The sequence below is a fragment of the Xyrauchen texanus genome, chromosome 34, assembly GCF_025860055.1.
Source record: "Xyrauchen texanus isolate HMW12.3.18 chromosome 34, RBS_HiC_50CHRs, whole genome shotgun sequence".
Lineage (NCBI taxonomy): Eukaryota > Metazoa > Chordata > Actinopteri > Cypriniformes > Catostomidae > Xyrauchen > Xyrauchen texanus.
Window position 1 is genome coordinate 16064397 of NC_068309.1, and position 24947 is coordinate 16089343.

General features: G+C 38.3%; 2 protein-coding genes across 3 annotated transcripts in view; one reads left to right on the forward strand and one right to left on the reverse strand.

Moving 5' to 3' along the window:
- The window catches only part of LOC127627889 (NAD(P) transhydrogenase, mitochondrial-like), a 58544-nt gene extending 40363 nt beyond the window's left edge, over positions 1-18181 (reverse strand). The window contains exons 1-10 of one of the 2 annotated variants that reach the window (XM_052104488.1): positions 18111-18181; positions 14528-14724; positions 6488-6717; positions 6178-6395; positions 5681-5768; positions 5411-5499; positions 3218-3405; positions 2699-2832; positions 1955-2146; positions 1271-1424 (exon numbers count right to left, since the gene is read on the reverse strand). In XM_052104488.1, the coding sequence (XP_051960448.1) occupies positions 1271-1424; positions 1955-2146; positions 2699-2832; positions 3218-3405; positions 5411-5499; positions 5681-5768; positions 6178-6395; positions 6488-6717; positions 14528-14681 (1447 nt within the window). In that variant the 5' untranslated portion in view covers positions 14682-14724; positions 18111-18181. Of the gene's footprint in view, positions 1-1270; positions 1425-1954; positions 2147-2698; positions 2833-3217; positions 3406-5410; positions 5500-5680; positions 5769-6177; positions 6396-6487; positions 6718-14527; positions 14725-18044; positions 18069-18110 lie in introns of those variants that run through there. The other variant, XM_052104487.1, reaches the window with a different exon arrangement.
- A 1808-nt stretch (positions 18182-19989) lies between these two features.
- On the forward strand, positions 19990-23703 carry LOC127628119 (coiled-coil domain-containing protein 80-like). The gene is made up of 7 exons (XM_052104814.1): positions 19990-21249; positions 21332-21488; positions 22031-22164; positions 22278-22435; positions 22527-22630; positions 23001-23081; positions 23298-23703. Exons 1-7 carry the CDS (start codon positions 20059-20061, stop codon positions 23609-23611), a joined length of 2139 nt encoding a protein of 712 aa, XP_051960774.1. The 5' UTR covers positions 19990-20058; the 3' UTR covers positions 23612-23703.
- The last annotated feature ends 1244 nt before the right edge of the window (positions 23704-24947 follow it).

Sequence of the window (24947 nt, forward strand, 5' to 3'; positions counted from 1 at the left end):
AACATGGGGTCCGTAATTATTGTTTGAGCTCAAACAAATGTGAAATTTTTTTATAACGCAATAAGCAATGCATTTTTGCATCCTCAACCATCTGTGCTGTTTTTCAATTGTACTTTTACGTAAACATGCACTGGATGGGCGTTTTTAATGGTTGTGCCATGTTTCGCTGTTTTTTTAGTGTCTCACACAGGAGCGTTACATTTTTTAGATGGTGTCAAGATAAAAAGAACTTCAACTTTTAAAAATGCTTCAAGACACCTGCGTTCTGCCATATATCCTGTACTGCATCTAGATTTTTAGCACAAAAACAAATTCGGTCTGAACAGCCACCAAAATAAAATGTTAATATAAAGTAACTTCAATTAAAGCTAAAGTTATGTATTTAAAACTAAGCTAAATGTTTCATGGTCCCTCCCACAATACATGCATATAGAAAAATGTTTTAATTTATGTAAACGTATAACTCTGCACATCAATAATGATTATTTGAATGGCTTTGCAATGTATGCATCATAAATTGTATATTTATTAAAAACAATATAGGGGAGCCTGGGTAGCTCAGCGAGTAAAGACGCTGACTACCACCCCTGGAGTTACAAGTTCGAATCCAGGGTGTGCGGAGTTATTCCAGCAAGGTTTCCCAAGCAACCAAATTGGCCCTATTCCTAAGGAGGTTAGTCACATGGGTAACCCTCCTTGTGGTCTCAATATAGTTGTTCCTGCTCTCGATAGGGTGTATGGCAAGTTGTGCGCAGAGATTGCGGTGAATAGCATGAGTCTCCACACGCACATCCGTGGTAACGTGCCAAACAAGCCAAGTGATAAGATGTCCGAGCAGACGGCCTCAGAAGCAGAGGCAACTGAGATTTGTACTCCACCACCCAGATTGGAGGTAAGCAACTGTACTACAACAAGGAAATAGTGAGCACTGGGCATGCCAAATAGGGGAGCAAAGGGTGATGAAATCCCCCCCAAAAAATGTAAAAAATATAACAGAGGGGCCTGCTCCACTTCTCTATACAGTGTCTTTGGACTAATAAAATTTGGAAGACAAAAAGAAAAATAGAATTAACTTAAAAGGCAATAAAGGGGCCATTTTAAATAAACATGATAGTCTATAGTTGATAACATAGCTGAATCACAGAGACCACCAATGCAGCTGACTTGTCTTCTTAAAATGCATGGGGAGCTTCTTTCATATTAACCCCAGGAGACCAAAAAATATCCGGAGGAAGAGGAAGGCAGGGAGAGCGGCCAGACTGTGATTTACCTCCAGTGTAAAACCCAGCCGTGTTTAGAGTGGCTCTGAAGGGCGAGATAGCAGCAGCCTTTTCTTTCTCCAGCTCATGGACACTCTTTTGTTTTGGAGGTGCAGCCACTGGGATGTTTTTAGGCTGTGGTGCAGGGAAAAGTACTTTTCCATCCTGCAGATAGAAAAAGGGAGAGAGACAAAATTCAAATTCCACCAACACTAATCTGCTTGAAAACTAGAGCCAGAGTGATTTTAAGTCAAATTTCAAATTGCTAACATCCTTTAGCTTCTTAAAACACCTTGCTTAAAGCTGAAGGGTGTAATTTCTGTGCCACTAGCATCACCAAACGGAATTGCAAAAATTACTGCTTTCAAACAGGTTTTCGAATACTCTACACACATGTGCCATTTTTTGGCAAAACACATAGTCTTGCCCACAAACCCATTCCATTGGTTGAGCCAATGTTGAATGTTTCGGGTTGGTCGGGATGCTCAAACAAATGAAACAATGTTTTGACAGTGCCACAATGTTTAACATTTTCGGAGAACACAATAATGGCTTACTTCGTTTTCTTCGCATATTAAGACGGGATAGGAGAAAATATTTTAACGACTAAAAACAAGAAAAAAAAAATGTATATTATAGAAAGGCTGATTTTACTATTTGTGGACATATTCAAATAAAAAAAGCAAATGCTTTACCTGCATAACTATTGAACCTCGAATGACATGGTCCATTGTGCCGTAGTCAAAGTCATCTTTGACATCAAAGTAAAAAACTTCCTTGTCTGGGCTGATGGCACGAATGAGTTTGACGATGTTGTTGGAATACAACGTGCTAGCCTGAGTTGGGAGGCGACTAGGGAGATCAGTGTAGCCAACGTGGATCACTCCCTATGAAAGTGAAAGAGAGCAGCAGTTATAAGACATTTAATAAAATTGGTCATAAACATCTGCAGATATAAATAGGATATAAACATGTATATTAACATTTTTGCTGAAAATGTTCCTGATTTATGCATTTCTCCTGAAATTACTGGAATTTCAACATGGCACTCTCATTACAATAACACGATTAATACATATTTTGTATTCCAAGTATGAATACATCCTGTTGTTATGTATTAATTGTATTTATACATTTTATCATGACATTAAGTATTCATTTTATAATTTATGGTTACTTTTATTTAAACTGTACAAAAAGGATACAATTATTGTATTACACTAAAACATGCTAAATTGTTATGAAACTATAGCATCAAATGTTATTATGCAAAAAAACTTAAATGGTCCTAAAAATATATTCTTGACAGGCTTATAAAAAATTGTGACAGTGATTTCTGAAGTTACTCAGAACAACATATTCCTAAATTTTCCTGATAAACTCATGAAAATGATGCCCATGCAAGACCCTTATTTCTTGTGCAGTTGTACTGTCCTCACCTTGTGTACTGAGAGTTCTCCAGGAACCGTGGTCTCGATATTACCCCCAGCCTCTGCAGCAAGGTCCACCACCACTGAACCATCTTTCATGGTCTCCACCATTTCCTTAGTAATCAGCACAGGGGCCTTACGACCTGCATAATATTTTAGCACAGGGAGACTGGTAAACCAAAATCATGACTGATATGCAAGATAAGAGTCCTCTGATATGCCTTTTATATGTTCAACCTAATACACTGATAAGCTGCTTTGCGGTGTCAGGTATGCAATTTGTGCATTTGTATAGCGTACAACAATTGCAACAAGTGGCTCCATAGTAGCTTCAGGGATGGAAATAAAATAACATTGGAGTGATAAAAGGGTGGAAAAAATGCAAAAAAAAGGGTTTGAAAGAAGAGATGCAATAAATAAGAGCTTCAAGCGCATGACCACTTATCTGCATTAGTCAATGCAAAGTAATGTGTACAATGGAAAAAGAGGGAGGAGATGGGAGGTGGTGAACCTTGCAGGTATGCATACCGGGAATAAGCGCGGTACTGATAAGGATGTCAACATCCAAACACTGCTTGGCAAACAACTTCATCTCTGCCTCGATGAACTCCTTGGACATCTCTTTAGCATAGCCGCCCTGGCCTTCCCCTGACTCCTTAAAATCCACCTCCAGGGGTTCGGCACCCAGCGACTTAAACTGCTCCAATGCAGCCGCTCTGGAGGAAGAGGAAGATGAATCAGACATCAGGAGGACACGATGGGCTGGACAAGTGACTTGTAAAGAGATGTATAGGAACAATATAGGCTACAGTTAGCAAGTCTTACTACATTCCTATAACTTTCTACTACATTTGCAAAATGTAGAGTCTTTTGACACATAATGATCGAACTACCAAAAGTTTTTATACACAAAAATAAAAATGGAAAATACTGATTTTATTCCACGATGATAACTGGACATTTGAGCATGTCACAACATGGTACCTGTTTGAAATATTTAGTGTAAAAATACCCATGTCTCACTTAAAGAAAAAAATAGGCAGTGTACAATATATACACAACAAGTATTTCGTTAGACGTAAACTTGTATTCCACTACACATATAGGCTTTGTTTGAGCATTTTTAGTGTAGAGGACATCAAAACATACTTTATCTCTTTACAAGTGATTGCCAACCTCTGTGACTAATGCAATACTGCCACCCAGTGGAGGCTTGCTGGAACTGAAGCTGATAGAATTTTGTGGAGCCAGTGAACCAGATAGCCTAGTTTTGTTTAGTTAAGGTTTTAAGCTAAAAACGAATGGATACTCCCTCTAAACTCACTGAACAGTTCAGCAGAAAAATATCTTCTGGAAAAAAAACGTTTAAATATGTACTCTCAAATATTTTGGCAGCATTTGTAGTGACATATCTGCATTCTCATGAGACCTTTTCATCATCATTACTTCATCATTACTTCATCATACATACTTATTGTTGGAACCTCCAACAACACCAACATCATTAGAGCAATGTCTCAAAAGGTCAGATCAGTCTCAATGTGTAATACATGGGCAAACAAATAATAAAACCATTTAGTGTTGGAGTCATTAACTAAATGGCGAAGCAATGAAATTAAAAGGATAGTTCACCCAAAACTTAAAATTCTCTCATCCATTTACTCACCCTCATGAACTCCCAGACGTTTAGGACTTCTTTTTTTTCATCTGCTGAACACAAATTAATGTTTTTAGAAGATCTCAACTATGTAGTTCTATAAAATGCATGTGAATGGTGGCCAGACAACTCCAATGGTTATTTTCTTCAGAAGCGATATGATATTTCTCATCCCTGCCTAGCAGGTGGCGATATGCACAAAAAATGTGAATCATGAAAAACAAGAGGGTGAAAGTGAAGATTTATAGCAAAATGGTTATTATAAAAAATACATAACAAAAAAGACTTAAATAGTGATCAGATTCTGACACACACTTATCATATCGCTTCTGAAGACATGGATTTAACCACTGAAGTCTTATGGATTACCACCTTTACCAGCTTTTTGGACCTTCAGAGTACTGTCCACCATTCAATTGAACTGTATGGACCTACAGAGCTGAGATATTCTTTTAAAAATCTTCATGTTCTGCTGAAGAAAGACAGCCATAAACATCTGAGATGGCATCAAGGTAAGTGAATAATGAGAATTTAAATTTTTGGGTAAACTATTCCTTTAAAGGGACTTTAAAATATTTTGTTAATTGCTGCAGTTTATCACTATATTTTGATTCAGTTATAAAAAGTTCTCCATTTTATTAGTGTATATCAAGTATAAATCATGTTCAATTGAAAGATTTCACCCGGTTTGTTTAACCCTTGTGAAATAAACCATGGTTTTACTATAGTAATATTGTAGTAACAATGACTGCAGAAACTTTTTTAATTTTGTCAACTATTGTTTTATTACGAATATCATGGTTAATGTTTAGTGCATAAAACCATGGTTAATTTCATTCGGGAATGTCACCCTAATTAAATAAATAACTATCAGGTGATAATTGGATAGTATTGTTTAATTCAATACTTTTCAACAATTTTTATAAATCTAAAAATAATTTCTTCGAATAGCTTCAATGTAGTTCAACTATAAGTTATGAGTAGCTTGTAGATTGGAAAGCTACAAAGTAACTTCCCCAACAATGAACATCTATCAAAACAGATCTATCAAAACAGCCTTTTACCTGGTGTCAAACCCCCTGACAATGGCACCCATAGCACGTGCAGTGCCAGCAGCTGCTAACCCAGCCACACCACCTCCAATGATTAACACCTGCCAATAAGAACAGCCCATTTTAAAGTAATGCTCTGAAACATAGAAAATTCTAATTGGACAAAGTATCAACAGTGCTAATGTGTTCTTCCAAAAACTATTCTGAGAAATGTAAGGCAATGAATCAAGCAGACTGGAATGAAAACACTCAGAGCGTGTGTGCGTTAATGCCAGCGCATACCTTAGCAGGTGGAACCTTCCCTGCGGCTGTGATCTGACCGGTGAAGAAGCGGCCAAAGTTGTTGGCTGCCAAGACCACAGCTTTGTATCTGCCAACATAAACAGGGGCACATCAGTCATGGCTGATTATGAGGCTGAAATTAAGATAGGATTTACTCTGGCCACAAACATCACGTTTGTTTTCACTAATGACACACAAGACTTTCTGATCTGTGAACTTCAACTGTTTGTATGGAATTTGGTCACAAAACACAAAAAATAAAAGGTAGTTTATAACAGAGTAAGTGAGTGGTGCAGATTGGAAGCAGAGCAGCATTTCTATTTTTAAGTTGTATTTTTTTTTTTTTTTTTTAAGTTAGAGCACCTTTGCTCCATTCCATTCACATACTCAAGTTATCAAACTCAAACTATATGCCTACCTTGAAACAGTAAATAGGTGTGCCCCAAAAAAATGGCAGAGCTCAAATCACATTGCTTTTGAACTTTAGATGGCCTTACCCAGCGATGTTGGCCATGGAGCTGAGAGCGTCATAACCCTGGGCGATAGTAACACGCGGCACCTGGTCCATGGCCAGAACGGTGACTTTGCGCTGGGACAAGATGTCCATCAGCTCGGGGTTCTGAGCGGGATAAACAAAGCTGACGAGAGAGGCTCCATCTTTCATAAGGTCGGCCTCATGAACACCTAAAGCGGAGTTCAACATGGGGGCACGCACCTGTGAAGGGGGAAATGAAGATTGACATTGATCATCACTACTCACAATAAACCATCATCTCAAACCTGCAGAGGTGAGATAAAAGAACCTACCTTAACCAGAACATCAGATGCAAAGGCATCTTTGACATCCTTGATAGTGGCTCCAACCTTTGTATACATGTCATCTGAGAACTTAGCAGATTCTCCAGCGCCTGACTCCACCACCACATTGAAGCCCTGCTTGATGAGAGCTTCCACTCCAGCTGGAGAGAGGGCCACTCGACGCTCATTTGGAAAAATTTCCTTGGGAACACCAACAGTCAGCTGTTTGTATGGAATACCTGCAGGAAATAAGAAATAAGATCAACCAAGGCCTGGAGGGAAAAAATAAAGTTGACAAAACCCTCAAACTAAAAATCACACTAAACTAAAGTTCTGGACCTCTAATTTGAGCATTTCAAGCAGCATTTCAAAAATGCTAACATTTCTTTTAACACCAAAAAACTTATAATTGCTTGGACTGCATCAATCCACTTTTCTGTGTTTGAGGGGTTCCAGACACATTCGATCAGTGCATTCAGAATTTGTGTTTGTGATCTACTTCTACAGTAGCTACAAACATAAATAACATTGATACAGGGATCTAAAATATATTGGTGCGAGATTGTGATAAAAAGATTTGCTTATATAGCATAAATACATTATATGACATACATAAGTGTGCATATATACACACACACACACACACACACAAACAATACGCATCCTGTACATAGCATGACCCCATTTAAGACATCGTCTTTAAACCTTAAATCTCAGGCCCGCCAGAGATTAGTCAAGGAAAAAAATACAAAATATGAATAACTATAGTGTTGACCAACACAAAATAGGTCAAGTGAACAAGTGATTCAAAAATTGGCAGACAAATCAGAAGTGTTCCGTTTTGTTAATTCGTTAACAAATTAATGTATTTATAAAATCCAGCGTTTTCACATACCATGGTGATTATCTTTAAAACAAGCCTACACACAACGTAAGCAGATGCATAGATCATTAGATAATCAACACGGAGCACAATGTGCACACAGCACATAATGTGTTACCTAGCTTAAAACACGTTAGCCATCCTGGAAGATGACTTTATCGGAAATGATGTAGTACATTATCCAGCATCATGGAACGCTAAACCTTCTGTATCAGGATTCAGATTAGATCCCGACCGATATGGGATTTTTGAGACCGATACCGCTACTGATTTTAGAGGGGGGAACTTCAAAGATTACCGATATAATACATTTTAGAGCTGGAATGAAAACAGACCTTTTCTATGTGGATTGTGCACTGATATAACTATAAAAGAGGTACTCCGATGGCTGCTTTCTTAAACATATTTATCAAAGAATATTTGACATTATTATTATTATTATTATTATTATTATTATTATTATTATCATTATTATACATTGTTAACATTGGAAAAAGTACAATATTTTCCACTGAAATATAGTGGAAGTAATGTAATAGAAAATGACATGGTAGTCCTCAAATACCTCTAAATTGTACTAAAAAGTACAGTTTTCTTGCTTATCAAAACATCAGCAGCAATATTTCTCTGTTAATGTATAACAAAACGGTCACAAACATAACTCATGGTTTGCTGCTGCAACCACTCTTGACTAAGATAAACAGCGGCAGCTGTGTTGCACCATAATCTGGTGGACTTTTAAATATTAAATATAACATTTTGTAAATGCAATGACTTAAATTGTTCGGTTCAAGGGGGTACCAAACTGAGAATCCTGAATAAAACAGTTTGGTGAATACAGATTTACACATTAGCTTCCACTCAGCTGACAAGGTATGAAAGTAGCTACATCGTTAGCTAGTTAGCTATAAACTCCTTGTCATGGAGAGTAAAAGATGGACGTTGTTTATTTAATATCCAGCATTGCGTCTCACCAACTAGGTAACAACTTAGCATGAATTCAACACTCAGACACAATCCACCACCGCACCGTTGTCTGCTGAGCTGCAAAACAATGCTCTGTTTACCTTTCAATCTGCTACATTACTGACTGCACTGAAAAAATTATTGTTTATTATGTATTTCACAAACTAGTTAGCAACTTACAGAGAAGACACCACTTAACTCTGCACCGCTTAACTCCGCCCTGTCTGCAGAACAGTCAGATCAGCACTGTAAAGAATGGTGCTTTCTGCTGGACAAACTATGCTATGACAACCATTCTAAATCAACCAAGCTTTGTTTTCTGCATTCTATGTTCTGAAAGAAATGCACATTTTGGAAAACATACACGCCGATACAGATATATCTGTGAAAGGCTAATATCAGCTGATAATTCGTTAAGGCACTAATTCAGATCACTGCAACCAGGTGAATGTCATCCAAATATGGGCAGAGAGGATCGTTCAATATAATCACATCTGGCCATTAGGATATGGCACCAAATACATGACACTGATTCAGTGATGGCTCAAATGCCTGCATGCTTTGATAGCATACCTTTAGACATTGTTGTATTTACATGTATTAATTATTAGTTCCTATTAGGGCTGGGCGATATGTAAAAAAATATTTTAGTGATAATTACCTTAAATATTTAGATATCGGATTACATCAGCTGAGGTTCAGTGAATTGTATTGCTTTAAAAAATGTATTCATTTATTGAAACACAAAACTTAAGACCATTATATTTTTACATGCACTTGCTCCACGAGACCTATCCCAGCTTGCGCTGAACAAACAGCGAATCAGGCACAAACAGTAGCTAGGTTTCCATACAAGTTGTGAAATTAATTTATGCAAAAAATCTGAATAATCATAAAAGCAATGTGCAGATAAAGCCATGTTTCCATCCCTTGCGTTCAAAAGAACAAAATCGTCGAAATTATAGCAACTGTGTGTGTGTAGTGTCACTACATAGTGTCGTGCAGGGTCGGAAATGCCCCTAAAATTAAATATTTTAATTGCTTAAATATTTGAAATGTTTGAGTTGGTTTTTCTATATTGATAACATAGCATAGTCAATCATCGGTGTCACCGGAGGCGTGATCACCTGAGTTTTTCCCTGATAACAGCAGAAAGAAATTCTACGTCATTTTTGGTCATACAGATAACACTAAGACATCACTCGAAACTATAAAGGGTTTACTTTTTATTTGTGTGAACCTCACAATAACAGCAAAACATATTGGTTTTGGAAAATAAAGGAATCATACAGGATAGGCTTTCTGCCGTCTCGGCCTACATGAACTTCTGTTTTAGTAAGGATTGATCTTATCATGGTGATGACATTGCGAGCTGCAGACAGCGGGGGTGAGAGACGAGAGTCTCAGTGTAGAGTGCACATCAGCCGGCAGAACTTTAAATATCTCCCGGTCTCAACTCTCACTCAGATTGGGTCTCTTCCGCGACTGGTTGAAGCAGCTCGGACCACACAGTTGATGACAGTTTTGGAGTTTGTGTTTATTTACATGGCACGCTCCCGTATTATATAAACTTTAAGGATGAAATAAAGATATCGTCAAGTTGTAATCGGTGTTTCTATTAAACACACCAGCGCTCCTCTCGTCTCGTGTGTCACCATTAAAGTTTTATATGATCTCAAGTTGTTAAATGGCATCAAGCGACTATTCTGCAATGGAATTATTGTATTATTGCCGAGATTTGTAGTTACAAATGACAATCCACTGAGTGCAACGATTGTTAGTTAGTGCTTTCCACGGCGGACACCTAATAATTCTCTATGCAGGAAAAACCCTGACTTATGACACTTATGAAGCGGAGACATTATTCTCACTGTATTTGCTCCTGCTTGGGGAAAAAAATGGTGATGGGGAGGATCTATGATAATAGGGTGGAGTCAGTCACCAGTCGTGGGTGAGGCCTGCTCTTACGCAGTGTTTCCAAAACTTTTTTGTGCCACGTCAAACTTTTTAAGACTAAAAATTCAACGGCACACCACTATACCACATGGGCTAACCATCGTCAATATTTTTCCTTTTAAATAACTAGTCCATGTTTTCTGTCATCTTAGCAGACACCAAGCAGATGAATGTTTTTTCCCCACAGTGACAGCAGAGGCCACTAAAACACGACATATGAACACAATATTACAAAAAACAAATACGATTAAAAACACGTAAAAAAATTAACTGCAGAGAACTCAATCGACAGCTCAAATCTTCCTTGTGATCCGAATCGACTTAAACTGGACGCTCGCCTGTGCGTAAACGCATCAAGGGACACTGATCCTGAGACAACTGTCATTCGATTTTGCGTCTTTGTCTCAGACAGACGACTTATCGTGACAGTTTTAATTTGGTTCTGGAGGCTGAACCCCGCATCAATCACCGCATCACCCTTCACATGACAAGATTTGCAGAAAGCATCACAGAGGCGATTTTACGAGTTTGGCACGTAAAAAAGTGGGAGGTGTGCACAAACATTGAAAACATGTACTTGGAAGAGAGAAAAAAAGCTTTCAGTTGCTTTGATATTATAAAGTAATCAAAGGACTTGTTTATGTTTAGGTAAATGTTTAATGTTTTTAAATTAGTTCAATAACCGGGGTCTTTGATATTTGTAAACGATAAGGAAATATTTAATTAAAATAAATTATGAGACATTCAATGTCTCTTCACACATTTGGACAGTTTTTAAATATTTCTTGTTGCTTAGTACTCTCAAAAGACATTGTTGGTGAAGCAAAAACGTGTGTAAAAAACATTTGCGTAAAGTGACGTCACTTCATAAACTTCAATGTATTCAGCAGCGCTGATGCGAGTCATGTGAAAGACCCTTAACGTGTATAAATATCACTCGCTTTTGCACATTAATCATTGCCCTTCACAAATCACAAAAGTGACCGATTATGTTTCAAAACGGCAAATTTCTCCAAAAGGTGAGTTTTGATCCCTGAAATATTTTTTTTCTTCATGCATTTATTTTGTGGAATTTGATAATTTTTGCCGTGGCACAGTGGTTGGGAAACACAAAAAAAAAAAAAAAACAACAACATTTGACACCGTTTTTGATTAATAGTAATATAAGAAAGAGGAGTGGGTGGACTTTTAACATTGTAAGGTGGTTGTGTACACACACTGCCGACTCATTTATGTACAAAAACCATGTAAAAGTGAATTTTGCATAATAGGTCCCCTTTATCTTATTTGCTCTGTAAACTATATGGAGGCTTTCGATTTTTAAAACACCGGTATTTCAGAATGACCAGGGCAACAATTCAGTTGTGATGAATGGTCCACATGGTTCGTCCAGTTATGAATTAATTATTCAATCCATTTTTTTATGTGCATCTTTTATTCCTGTTAAATTCAATAGGAATTTATTCTGTAAATTTGTTTCCATAATAGTTTATGCGCATTTCTTGTCGAAAAAAAAAAAAAAAAAAAAGTGTCCAAGCGAGCGTACAAGTTTTCCATGCGTATTTTGGAGACATTATCAGCATCTTTGTGTTTCCATTTTTGATTTTATGCAATATCTTAAAATGCGCTGATATCCTAAAAGCGTTGATGGAAACTATATTGTCTATCATGTCTGTTTGGAATCTTTGCAAGACATTGCCGATATCAGTTGACATTGTCCTATTGCCCAGCCCTAGTTCTTATGGACAAATAAGTTTATTTGTTTGGAGCGTGTGACCGGCCTGTGAAGGTGCACAGCCGGCGTGGAATCAGATGATCAGCTGAAGAGTGAGATAATCTCTATATCTTTACATTTTAAACATTTTATTTAAAATTATACCAAACACTTGGCCCTGTTTTTTTTTGGGTCAAATTGTAAACCTTTAATTCTGGGTATGCCACTGAAACAGGAAATCTTTCAAAACACCCTCAGAGTGACATGTAGAAGGCTGGGAAACTTAGATTTGTTTAATAGGAAGTGGGGTAGATATTTTGCCTTTTTGGAGGGTTCTCGGGGAGGAGCAATGGAGAGGGATTTGAAGTTTTAAATGTGTGTGTGCATTTTTTTATGAACACAGGGGTGTGTGTGTGTCGGTTGGGGAGAGGGGGAATGGTTTAATTTTATATAATTTGATTCCATATTTTCGGTTATGATTAAATTTCATTTGTTGAAGGGAATCAATAAAAACAGTTATTAAAAATAATTATAGGGTTAATGTTCTAATTTTATCAGCAACGTTTACATTTTAAAAGGAGTCAAACCTTGGACAAATTATCAGTTTGAAGACCTCAATACCACAGAAAATAAGTGAGCTATGAACAACTGTGATCTCAGGTTTCTCTCCCGAGTGAAACAACAGTGCATCTCTGATAAAAATCTGAACATCACACCCCAGACCAATACATTCCTTAATCTGATCCTCCAGACTACCAGTTGTTAACTCAGAAGTCAAAAAGAAGACCATTAAAATAAAGATACGCACAATAAGAGCCATATGTAGAAGTACAGTAAAACTGCGGAAGGAGTTTATAAAGTTCAAATCGAAAGTCAAATAAACATAAATCTGAGACCTTTGAGATGGGAGGGGGCCATAAAAAAAAAATCTCATTAAAATTCCTGGAATCCACGAGACGTGTTGTTTTACAGCTGCATGTATTTCTAGATTGCAAAAGCTTGTGACTTTGCAACAGCTCCATTTCTGGTCATATTTTTAAAACTGGCTTAACAATTTCACATTGTAAAACAGAGCATGGTAAAGGGTTCTGGGATGGCTTTAACAGAAAAGGAAATCAAACCACACAGCTTCATTTGATGCTTTTTGGTCTGTTAGGATGTGCAAAAATATGGTCAAGACAGGCCGAATTTGCACTGAGAAGTTATCCAAGTCATGTCCCTTGTGGAAAATTCCACCACATGCCCGAGCTATAGATAACAACAACATCTGAGGTCACATGAATCACAGACTTGAGCTACCAGGAGGCAATTGAAGCTAGGTCACAGGCACCAAAGCTGACAGCAAAGCAAACTTTCTTAGTTTACTTCGTAAAGTGGCCCCAAAAAGTATTAACAGAATGAACACTAAGTATTTGGATATTTTCTAGTCTACAAACTAACTGGAAAATGTCCGTAGGTAATGTGCTGAACTACACCTGTGGTTACTCGGCAAGGACACAAGTATGAACATGTAGATTTAACTTCATTCATCCACTAAAAATGACCTTGAGACCAGCTGGTTAAAAGTAACAGCACAAATGACTATAAAAGTGTAGTTCTGAGAAATGCTTTAGCATCATTTAGAAGTAGATGCCACTTGGTTTGATATTTAGTTTTTCTAATGAAATTCATACTTTTCCATTAAAAAAAATGTTGGACACCTGAAGCCACAAGTCACTACTTTCAGTGTTTGTACTGGGATCATTTTGGAAAGAGTTTGATTAAAACAACTTTAGGAGCAGCACTGCATTCTAGCAAACTTAGAGGCATAACATGATAGGTATTCTGGCAGTCTATTCTAACCAAGAAATTTCAGGTCCATGAAAATTTCCATAGGTAAAAGGAAACTGAAAAAGAAAATATGAAACCCACATTGACCACTGGCTGTCACCATAGACATATGTCTGATCCCAATAGGTCACTCTACAGCACGATCAGTGCCACAATCCTGGCTCCTACCTCAGCTGATACAGTGCCAAAAGTAGCCTGTACCAGCTGTCATTACCATTCTCACTCTCAAAAAATGTCTGCCATTTATGGCTGGTCTCCAAAGCAAGACTCACTGTATACAGGCAGCAAGCACACTACACGGGTCACTACAGCTCATTCATATCCCAGGACCTTCAATGCTGGTAATAGGGGCGGAACAAGCAGGGGGAGGGAAATAGGCATGGAACAACCTTGGAAGTCTATGTATACACTAACTGCTTCAGAAATATTAGAAGAGAACGGAGAGAAGTTGAGGAATCTTTAATTTGCTTTTGTCTAACAGTAAAACATAATCTGATGACATAAGACAAACAATGTTAATGCATAAGCAAGGGTAAACCCTACTTAAGGTCTTTAAAAGAACTCATATTTTTGTTCAGTGCAGCATATGGTGACTGAATATCAAACAAGATAGGGCAATTTCCCATCTTAAGTTACTCTAAAATCTGTTAACATCTGAAATAGAACATGTTATGAATGTTAATGGTATTGCAGCCATTACCTGGGCTAGCGAGGCGAGCGAGGGCTTGATGGGTCCTAAAGAGTCGCACGCATGGTGTCTTCACTGTCCGGAAACTCGGTAGCTTAGCACAAGCCACCCCTGAGAACAGTGGGCTGGAACAGCTGCTGGCTACAACACGCAGAAGACTCGCCATCGGAGACACAAGGAGGAGCTGTGCAGTCGGAAGGACCCTCCTCCTACATGTGAGGGAAAGAAGAAAAAAAAAGTGCTGTGAGCCCACTGACCTATCCCAGAATGCTCCACTCTGCAGCTTAGCTGCTCACCCTCCCTAAACTCCTTACCAAGGTGACACGCATTTAAGAAACATTCACTCACACAAGTGCGTGTGTAGAGAAAAGTGCTATAATCTCCTGACGCAAAAATAAACAAATTCATAGTTATGCATTTTAAATGGAAGTCTATTGACATTGAACGGTTGCCCCACAGACTTCTATTGTAAGTGCACTTCCATACATACATTAATCGTTTTCTTAAAAATGCATTTGGCATATGTGCAAATACACTCACCATTCAATTTATTACATCTAGTTATTCATGTGGTTATCTAATCAGCCAATCATGTGGCAGCAGTTTAATGTATAAAATCATGCAAATAAGGGTCAGGAGCTTCAGTTAATGTTCACATCAACCATCAGAATGGGGAAAACATGTGGACCTTGGCATGACCATTGGAGCCAGACAGGCTGGTCTGAGTATTTCTGTAACTGCTGATCTCCTGCGATTTTCAAGCACACCAGTCTCTGGTGTAAAAAGAATGGTGCAAAAAAAAACATCCAGCAAGCAACAGTTCTGTGTGCAAAAAAGGCTTGTTAATGACAAAGGTCAGAGGAGAATGGCAGACTGGTTCAAGCTGACAAGAAGTTGATAGTAACCCAAAAAACATTACAACAGTGTTATGCAGAAAAAAAATTCTGAATAAACACCACGTCAAACATTGAGGTAGATGGGCTACAGCAGCAGAAGACCCCTCCGGTCACACTACTGTCAGCTTAAAACAGGAAACGGAGGCTGCTGTGGGCACAGGCTCACCAAACCTGTAGATGACTGGAAAAACATTGCCTAGTCTGACAAATCTGGATTTGTGCTGATGTACACAAATGGTAGGCCCGATGCATCCTCGGTTTTCTGTTCTTGGCTGACAGAAGTGGAACCCAACATGGTCTTCTGCTGTTGTAGCCCATCCACCTCAAGGTTCGGCATGTTGTGGATTCTGAGATGTAGGGGTGGGCGATGATAAAACAGTAGAAATTTTCCAATCGGTATACATTTTGGATTATGATCACTTTCGCAGTAACACAAAATTGTCACACGAGAAATGTGTACAGCACATAACATACTCATTTCACTCTCTTTCAGATAAATGGGGGAAGGTAGATCAATAGCTCGCCCCTCAAATTCATTTGAGTGAGAAAACGAGGAGATTATGAAGGAAAAAGTGCATCCTCTGTGGTGTGGAATTGGTTAGGCTTTAGAAAACGCAATACAGAGCAGAAAACAGAGATTTGCAAGGTTTGTACATTGTGCATGTCAATATATCCATGTGCGCCTGTATATATATATATATCAGTGGTCAGGGGCTTAACGTGAGACTGATAGAAATAATTAAATGTAGTTTATCACTGACAGCTGCACATGTTATAAGATAAAAAGCATGTCTAGTACGTGAGAAAATTACACTGCATCCACTTCTGCGGCATGAAATTTCGCTTGAGCCACAGTCAAAGCAAATTCAGTTACATTCATCCTGCACTCCAAACATGCCTCCATCTAAACATGCGCAGCTGTGCTTTGTGCAAGTTTTGCGCATTCAGTCTGAAATATGCAAGTGCGAGCAATCACACCCGCACAAATCACACACGCTACTCATTCTGGTTCTTCTCAATGCCAAGTGGGTTTTTAAAATACACATCAAAACCCAAAATGTAACTATTGTGATACATATATATATATATATATATCATTATCGTAAAATAAAATTACTCATATCATGATATAGGGTTTTAGGGTTTTAGTCTTTTCGCCTACCTCAACTGAGAAACAGAGTGGTTATCCGAGTTACCGTAGCATTTCAGTCAGCTCGAGCTAGTCTGGCCATTCTCATTTGACCTCTCTCATCAACAAGGCATTTTTGTCCACAGAACTGACACTCACTGGATGCTTTTTGTTTTTGGCACCATTCTGAGTAAACACTAGAGACTGTTTTTTGTGAAAATTCCAGGAGATCAGCGGATACAGAAATACTCAAACCAGCCCATCAGTGGCCAGTGACTGTTCCACAGATGCATATTTCCTGGAAATCAAAGAACAAAACTTTTACAAACTGAGGTGCAAGTTAAAATTATTTTCTGTGGTAATCGACAGCATGCTACAGAAGTCATTGATATAGCTTATATTTAACCAGGTATATTCCTTTAAGTTCAGAGTGCTTAATAGGTCAATTTGTAGCGACACAAAAGCAGATCCACATAGGTTAAGCTGTCAAGGACAGGCAGAGGTAAACAATGAAATGTATAGTGAATGGTGTTTGTTTAGGTAAGGTGCCTCTGACTATCTCATGTGGAAACGATAAGGGTTACTCTTGTTTCAGGTCAAACAGTAGCTTTCAGACAGCAGGGCTATAAGTCGTTTATGGCCCAAGACATTGTCTTTGAGGAACAGATTTTGAAAATACTGAATCATAGAAAAGTTTAAGAACACTGGAGGAGAAAAAAAAAAAAAAAAACACAATAAACCATAAAATAAGTCAACTTGGTAACATACCATTTAAATTTCCAGTATACACCAATGAGTAAAAGACTATTGGATAGTTTCCATTGTAAAACTAACATCCCACACACACAAAACACAGCATTTGCTATGCACAACCACCATGAAGGCGAGGGAAACGATTAAATCACAGGTTTAATTATATGTGTGCAGTTAGACTCTTGGATTATCATGCCATCTACAACCCAAATCCAGAACCACGTCAGAAAGTAGATTGATGAGTGTCCTATCAGAAGTGGCGCAAGACTTACAAGTAAATTCACTTTTTAACATTTTTAACACACCCAATTAACAACAAGGCTAGGAGGACTTTAATATGCAACATATGCCGTGGTAAAGCATGCGAATACAAAAATAACGGTCCTCGTCTTTGTTTCTGTAGTTTGTTATTGGACAACGCAGAAGTCATTCATTGAAACAGCTCAATGGCATAAGAGACGCAGAATTTCCGCAAGTGTTTCTAAATATATTGACCAATTTTCATTCATGTCTTTCAGCTCAAACACGTCGATCCCACTCATTCAAATCTTTTATGCGCTACTAAAACAAAAAGCATGAGTTTGCATGGCTGTTTTTGAGATACAAGACAGGTTTGATGTCGGAAGGCGGGTGCAAGAACTAATTCTCCTCTTTTCTTTTATAACATACAAACACACAGTAGCTTGATAGCTAAGCAGAAATTAGTAACTACAAGCGGTCGGTTGAATTTAGAGCCTGAGCAATGCATAACCTAAAATTTGTTTAGCATTAACCATCAAGGTCGCAGAAAGTGATAATGAACAATTGAAGTCCTCACCGAGACAGATCATCAACGAGCGCGACCTTTGAATGCGGGGACGCAAAGCTCAAAGCCGCTACCCGGAAGAACTCGCGCTCACCTCTATGAACATCGTTTCTATGGTTTCATTGGACTGTCAATCAACTTATGTAAATCAGTCATGTGCTGTAGGCGTTTGTAAACGAGCTTTATAACGGATTAGTTTACTGTTTATACTGTTTTAAAGTTATAACACAGGGGCAAAAATGAGACAAATTGTTTGTTGTTGTTTATATAAAATTGTGTTGGTGGAATTGAGCAAAATGTCAAATTGTCCCATGGTAACATTACCGCCAAAATACCATATGACTACCGTTTTGTTACTGCAATAAGGTTATATGGGCTTTCCTTCAAACAGTGTAAGAATATTTTTTATTTTTGAAAACTGTGGTGGCTGATACCAGGTAAGGTAGGTTTTACTGTAGTTTTAAAACAATAATAGTAGGCTAACTGATAGTTTGGTGGAAACAATTCAACAACATTTGAAAGGATATTACAATTAAAAATGTTATGTGTGTGAGAAATAACAAAAGTCCCAGCTGTGACACTGTTGTTTTATTTTTGGTCTTTCATATCAAGACTTTTTTTTTTTTAATCCCCTTTCCCACTACTTTGCTACTCACCTCAATCCTGGTGGCGTAGGTCTCTGTTGCCTGCACTTCTGAGACCATCAATCCACGCATCTTATCACGTGTATAGTTGTGCATGACACACTGAGACTCACAGCATGTGGAGACTCATGCTACTCTCCGCCATCCAAGCATAACTTACCACATGCCCCGTTGAGAGACAGAACCACTAATCGTGACACGAGGACCCCATGTGACTCTACCCTCCCTAGCAACCGGGCCAATTTGGTTGCTTAGGAGACCTGGCTGGGTGGTAGTCAGCGTCGTCAATACTCGCTGAGCTACACACCCAGGCCCCTTTAGCAAGACCATTTCTAGCTATAATCGGTATAAGAGTTCGCTTAGCGGCCCCGAGTCACAAGGGGGCCTGCAAAGCAAGGTTGTTTATTATTATTATTATTTTAGATATACTAAAAGCTGCGAGTGGGCCTGGATCCATCTTGGCCCTCAATCATATCACTTTACTAAAACATGCACTGCGTCCAATTACATAATGTATATAACAGAGAGAGAAAAAACTCACATTTAATTATACTTTCTTATTTTTGTTATTTTAAATAAAGCAAATTTGGATAGCATCCACATTTCACCAAAATCTGTTCTGAGTGTTGCTTAAAGGTAGAAAAATACCTACTGCTGTAACATACCCAGCAGGGGGAGACAGCAGACAACACTCCACTAAACCTATGAGTGTTGCTGACATGGAAAAAAAGTTAATTGAAAAGAGCTTCAGATGATCAGCCCCATTGTTTTTACAGCAATCTTCATCTAGTCTTTTCAAAGCATTCTCAGGCCATATAAAGACTTAATTGTAATAATTTGACATGATAAGGTTTGATTGAATGTTTAGACTTAGAGCTGCCTGTGGGAGCAATGCAAAATGTCATAGAAGCGAAACTTTGATTGGTCCATATTTATTTTAACAATTTTAGTTTCAATTAAAATTTCTGTTAAGATTAAATGTCAAAGACCCTCTGCAAATTATAATTACCATCAACTACGGTATTGGCTAGCTGAAATTAAATGTTAACAGAGATTGTCGCATTTAACTCTGGAGAGGGTTGGGTTTCATTCTCCCCTTAGCATTCTTCTCTTGCAAAAGTTCAGCCTCCATGCACACAGAAAGTCATGAGGCTATGATGCCATACAGCTCAGTGCTTTGAAGCTTACAAATTCCAGGAGTTTCTGTAACAAGGTTGATCTTTAATGTGAACCAGAAGCTGCAGTTTCTCCCCCTGCTTTCTCACTCTTGGTTAAAGGCTCCCTCCTTTTGAGTGAGAGTGACTACAACTCTAGAGATGCCTCGTCTATGGATCCTCTTGCTTCTGATTGCAACGTGGAGAAACAGCCATGTGCTGTCTGCAAAAGGTGGCAAGAAAAAACATCAACATAAGAACAAAGGGGATCTTGTAATTCCAAAGGAGGATACTGGATCAAATGGGGCTCGTGACAGGGAATTTGGTGTCTCATCAGGGTCAGACTTTTTGGATGATTTTGCAGTGAAACAACGCCTGTGGGTGATCACCGCACCATCACACAGTGACAATTATCTTCAGATGATGGAGAAACAGATTCAGGAGTCTGAAGGACTGAATTGTCGATTGGCCGAGAGAGATACCGTCATTGTCATTATTATTCAGAATGCCATGATGGAGGGTAAAATCCAGCGCACCACATTGCAGGGAGAGGCCATTTTGGAACCCATGGACTCTGAAATGGTGACCAAACTTCTCCATTACCTGGAACTGGAACATCAGACCTTTTCCATGCTGATTGTCAAGAAGAACCTGAGGATTAGTGAGAGATTCCCTTACCCGGTGCGTGTTGAGGCTGTCCTTGAGGTCATTGATCAGCTGCCTGTGCGTAAATTGGAAAAGGCTGCGAGGAAGGGTTTACCCATTAAATGTAAGATCACCAAAAAGAGGTTAGTGATGAAGAAACAGGGTTCCACTAAACAAAGGACCTTTAGCCCACAGAGGCAGCCAAATTCCACATCCATCTTCCCCATACAGAAGAAACCTCTGGACAAAAAAGCTACCCTGAGAAACAAAGTCCAGGACATCTTGAGTGGACGCTCTCGTTTCATTATTCATAAAACACCAGGCAGTGCAAGCAACCGCAAACCATCAACTAAAGTAAGTTCAAAATCTGGATCCAGTGGTAATGATAGGCTGAAGCATGATGACCAATGGGAAACTGCAGAGAGTGATAGACACAGAGAGGTAGAGACAGAAGTGAAAAAACATCATACATCTGAAGCAGATAAAACAGACGGTAGTGCAAAATCGAATTTTCACACTGTCAATGAGGAGTTCAGCAGAGAACAAACCGCTGACCATTCACTCTCTAAAAAGAAAGGCAAAGGAAAGGATGGCGAGGAGAAAAAGGGGGAAGGAGGGAGGAGGAAATCACAACGAGAAGCAGATGATAAGGAAAAGGCAGCTCTTAAAGACTTCATGCAAATCTTCAAAGGGAGAAAAAGACTTCTTGTAAGTGCCTGTGTATTAAGCATTTGCAGCTCTGCATGAAATGGTGATTCAAATGATTTATTATTTTTTTTCGGTTGCACAGGTGATATCTTCCCCAAGTGATGTCTCAAGTCAGTATATCAAACAGAGAGATGATAACGAGCTACACAGCTGTTATTTCTCCCTGAGAAAGATCTCAGTGCTGTCCATTCTGGGTTCAGAACGCAGACCTAAACTTCACATTCAACACTACCAAAGAGGTAATAAAGCAGTTTATTTCAAAGTGCTCAGGAATACCCGATTCATATTGGGCACCATCCAGTTGTCTGATATTTCTGAAATGACCGCACATTCAGTGATTAAGTTATATTTTAGACATCTCGACTTTGTGAGGAGTCTTTTCTGTTTCTCGTATCATTCAGTGATATTTACAAGCAAGCTAATTAAATAATTTAAATTTCAACCTATATTTCATGTCCATTTATTTACTTATTTAGCAAGTAGTGTAATAAGCAGAATAATGAGACTCCACAGTCTGTCTCTTCTAACATAACATGTTAATGTAATCGTTTATTTGGTAAGATGACATGTAATAATTGGGATAATCTATATAGCTGGTCATTATAAAAAAAATAAACCCTGAAAGGGTGATCAGGACCCTGTCTGCACATCTCTGTCTCTATATTTAACATAGAGTCACACACAGAACATTTTCTGGAACCCTTTGCATTTACGTAGTGTTGTAAGTGACATGCATTTTCTTGTCCGAAATGTAAAATGCATAATCATTTGTTTGGTATAGATGCTGAGCCTCTACAAGCATCACTCCCAGACAAGTTCAGAAACCCTGACTTTATAAGCAAGATTCGCAGAGAATATGGGCTTGACTCCAAAAACTTCTCAATGGTCTTGACTGACTATGACATGAGGCCCAATGTAAGGACATTTTTTCTAATACTGTACATCCTAACATACTAATTCACATTGACTTTAACTATTGAGTCGTAGGCATACTTGTGTGGGTTTTTTGTTTTTGTTTTGTTTTTTAGCTAAACAGGGTATTCAACAAGCCAACAGCTCCTGCGGTTTTACTGGATGACATTGACAGCTTTCCTTTACATCAGTCTGAGAAGGAGGAGGAGAGGAATGCTCCATCACTCTGCTCTCGATCTGAAACAAACAATCAGGAAGAGAACTCGCTTATAAGGTAAACACCATGAGCGCTTTTGACTTTAAGTGTGTTCCTAAAATCTCTCCAGATTTTCTGAAAATGTCCATCTTCGTATGTGTTTTGTCAGATTTATGTCAAAACGAAGACTTCTAATTATCTCAGCACCCACTGTAGATGACTACTCATTCCATCAGCAGCTTCAAGCACTTAATGGACACGAGTGTCCGATGGGTATGAATTATGTTTTCTGAGGTCCATCTGAGGAATGGTTGAACCAGCAGATGATATCAACGAGCTATCAATCACTTATAATACTAGCTATAATTTGTGTGTCATTAGATCAATATGATTAATTATAGCCAACTTACATACTTTATAATTTAACAAAGCCTACATCTGATTAGTCCTGACAAGCACCACATTTTCTAGTGTACCTTTGAGTGTACCACTGTACGAAAATACAAAAAAACGAATGGCCATGCCCACTGACTTTGCGCATATGAAATATTGCATAACAATGTGCTTAAGACATAGCAGTCTTAAAATAAGGCCCTGTATGTATAGTTACAACTTTTGCTTTAAATCTAATCCACATGGACAGGTATCCGTCATTTTGCCTTGTTGAAACTTGTGGGTGTTGGATCAACATCTTCAGGAACAGTGGAATTTTTTCCATTGAATGGTGAGATTCACCATAAAATTCTCTTCCTCTCCATTTCCTGCAATATACACATAGCATTTATAACAAATACTGTAATATATGGTGATAATGAAACATTGTTTTTAAACTTATGTACCTGATTCCAGCTGAATTTCTGCATACATAAGTTATAATGCTTGTATATACTACTTATTAGTAAATGAGACCCAATGACCTTCCTTCTCTTTTAAACTGCAGGGAAAAGTCAACCAGAGAAGGAAATGCTTTCACAGGATGTAGTGGAGAGTCTCAGAAACCAATTAAAGATAAACAGGGACTACTTCAGTATGCTGGTGGTGGGTAAGGATGGGGATGTAAAAGCGTGGTTCCCATCTCCAATGTGGTCTATTGCAAGCATCTATGACCTTGTGGACTCTATGGAATTACGTCAACAGGAACAGAAACTGCAGCAAACTCTTGGAATTTACTGCCCAGAAGAGAATTTTGGTTCTTACAATGGTTACACAGAAGAGACAGAGGACAGCTTCTTTTACCACAGATCTGAGGACTGAAAGTCATCTAAACAAACCAATAAAACAGACATTAGACATGCATTTAATGCACACGGCATACATTTGTCATCACTAAATCATGTGTTGCAAAAGTTTACCTCTAATAAATAGGTATTGTATGAAATTCATACAGTTATCTTGCCTGCTGTTGCTGCATTTAAATATTTCCTGTAAAATTTCTAAATCACTTTCTAGCACCTGGTGGTGTCCATGCTACTTTGCCACTTACAAGTAAAACTGAATAAGTCTATTCCTTTTCTTAAGATGTTGGATTTAAAAACAATTTTTATAAGCTGGTTTATTAAATTATAATCTTTATCTCTTTAGTTGTCTTAACCAGCAAAAACACTTCATACAATGCTTGCAGATGTCATGATTGCAGTTGAGTTAAGACTAGGTTATTTCCTCTTTCTAAGACCAGTTCAATCAAGAGCAGGTTATTTTAATGCACACTTCCAGCAACCATCCAGCACCAAACTCTTGTAGCTTGATTATCAGAGAATAATTGTTGCTCAACCACTATTATAAAATTGTGCTCATATTCCAATATGACATTAAACTTTTATAGTATAGCCCGTGTAGTCTTCAACGGGCCATAGAGAGCACACATCACACCTCTCTACATTGAACTGCACTGACTGCCAGTAGTTGCTTGCATCAAGTTCAAGGCTTTGATGCTGGTATATTGAACAGTCACCACCCTATCTACACACTCACTACTTCAACCCTATGTGCCCTCCAGAAGTTTACAATCAGCAGGTGAGCAGAGTGCTATTTCGAGGCACAAAAACACTTTCCCAGACTTTTACTTTCACCATTCCTCGCTGGTGTAATTACCTTCACAACTGCACAAAAGCAGCTGAATATCTAGCCAATTTTAACCTTTTAAGCTCGTATGGGCCTGTTGAGAAAAAAAATATTATCAAAATATTAATAACTACAGTCTTGTAGTCTTAAGGAGTGGTGGTGGCATTGTGGGCTAAAGCACATAACTGTTAATCAGAAGGTCGCTGGTTCGATCCCCACTGCCACCACCATTGTGTCCTTGAGCAAGGCACTTAACTCCAGGTTGCTCCGGGGGGATTGTCTCTGTAATAAGTGCACTGTAAGTCGCTTTGGATAAAAGCGTCTGCCAAATGCATAAATGTTGACCAACACAAAACATTTATCGCTTTAAAGCTTAGAATCTGTACTTTACACTGCATTTAGGCATTTGAATCAAACTGAACTGAACAAATGCTTTGAAATTTGCAGACAAATCAGAAGTGCTCTATTTTGATAATTTAGTAATAATTTTGCATTGTACATATTATTGTGATCGGTAAAATATCAAACT

Bases quoted from the DNA above. Each gene is read 5' to 3' on its own strand.
- LOC127628119 (XM_052104814.1), top strand. From the start codon at position 20,059: ATGCCTCGTCTATGGATCCTCTTGCTTCTGATTGCAACGTGGAGAAAC. The intron at 21,250-21,331 runs GTAAGTGCCTGT...TCGGTTGCACAG, and splicing joins AAGGGAGAAAAAGACTTCTT to GTGATATCTTCCCCAAGTGA. The intron at 22,631-23,000 runs GTATGAATTATG...CCACATGGACAG, and splicing joins TGGACACGAGTGTCCGATGG to GTATCCGTCATTTTGCCTTG.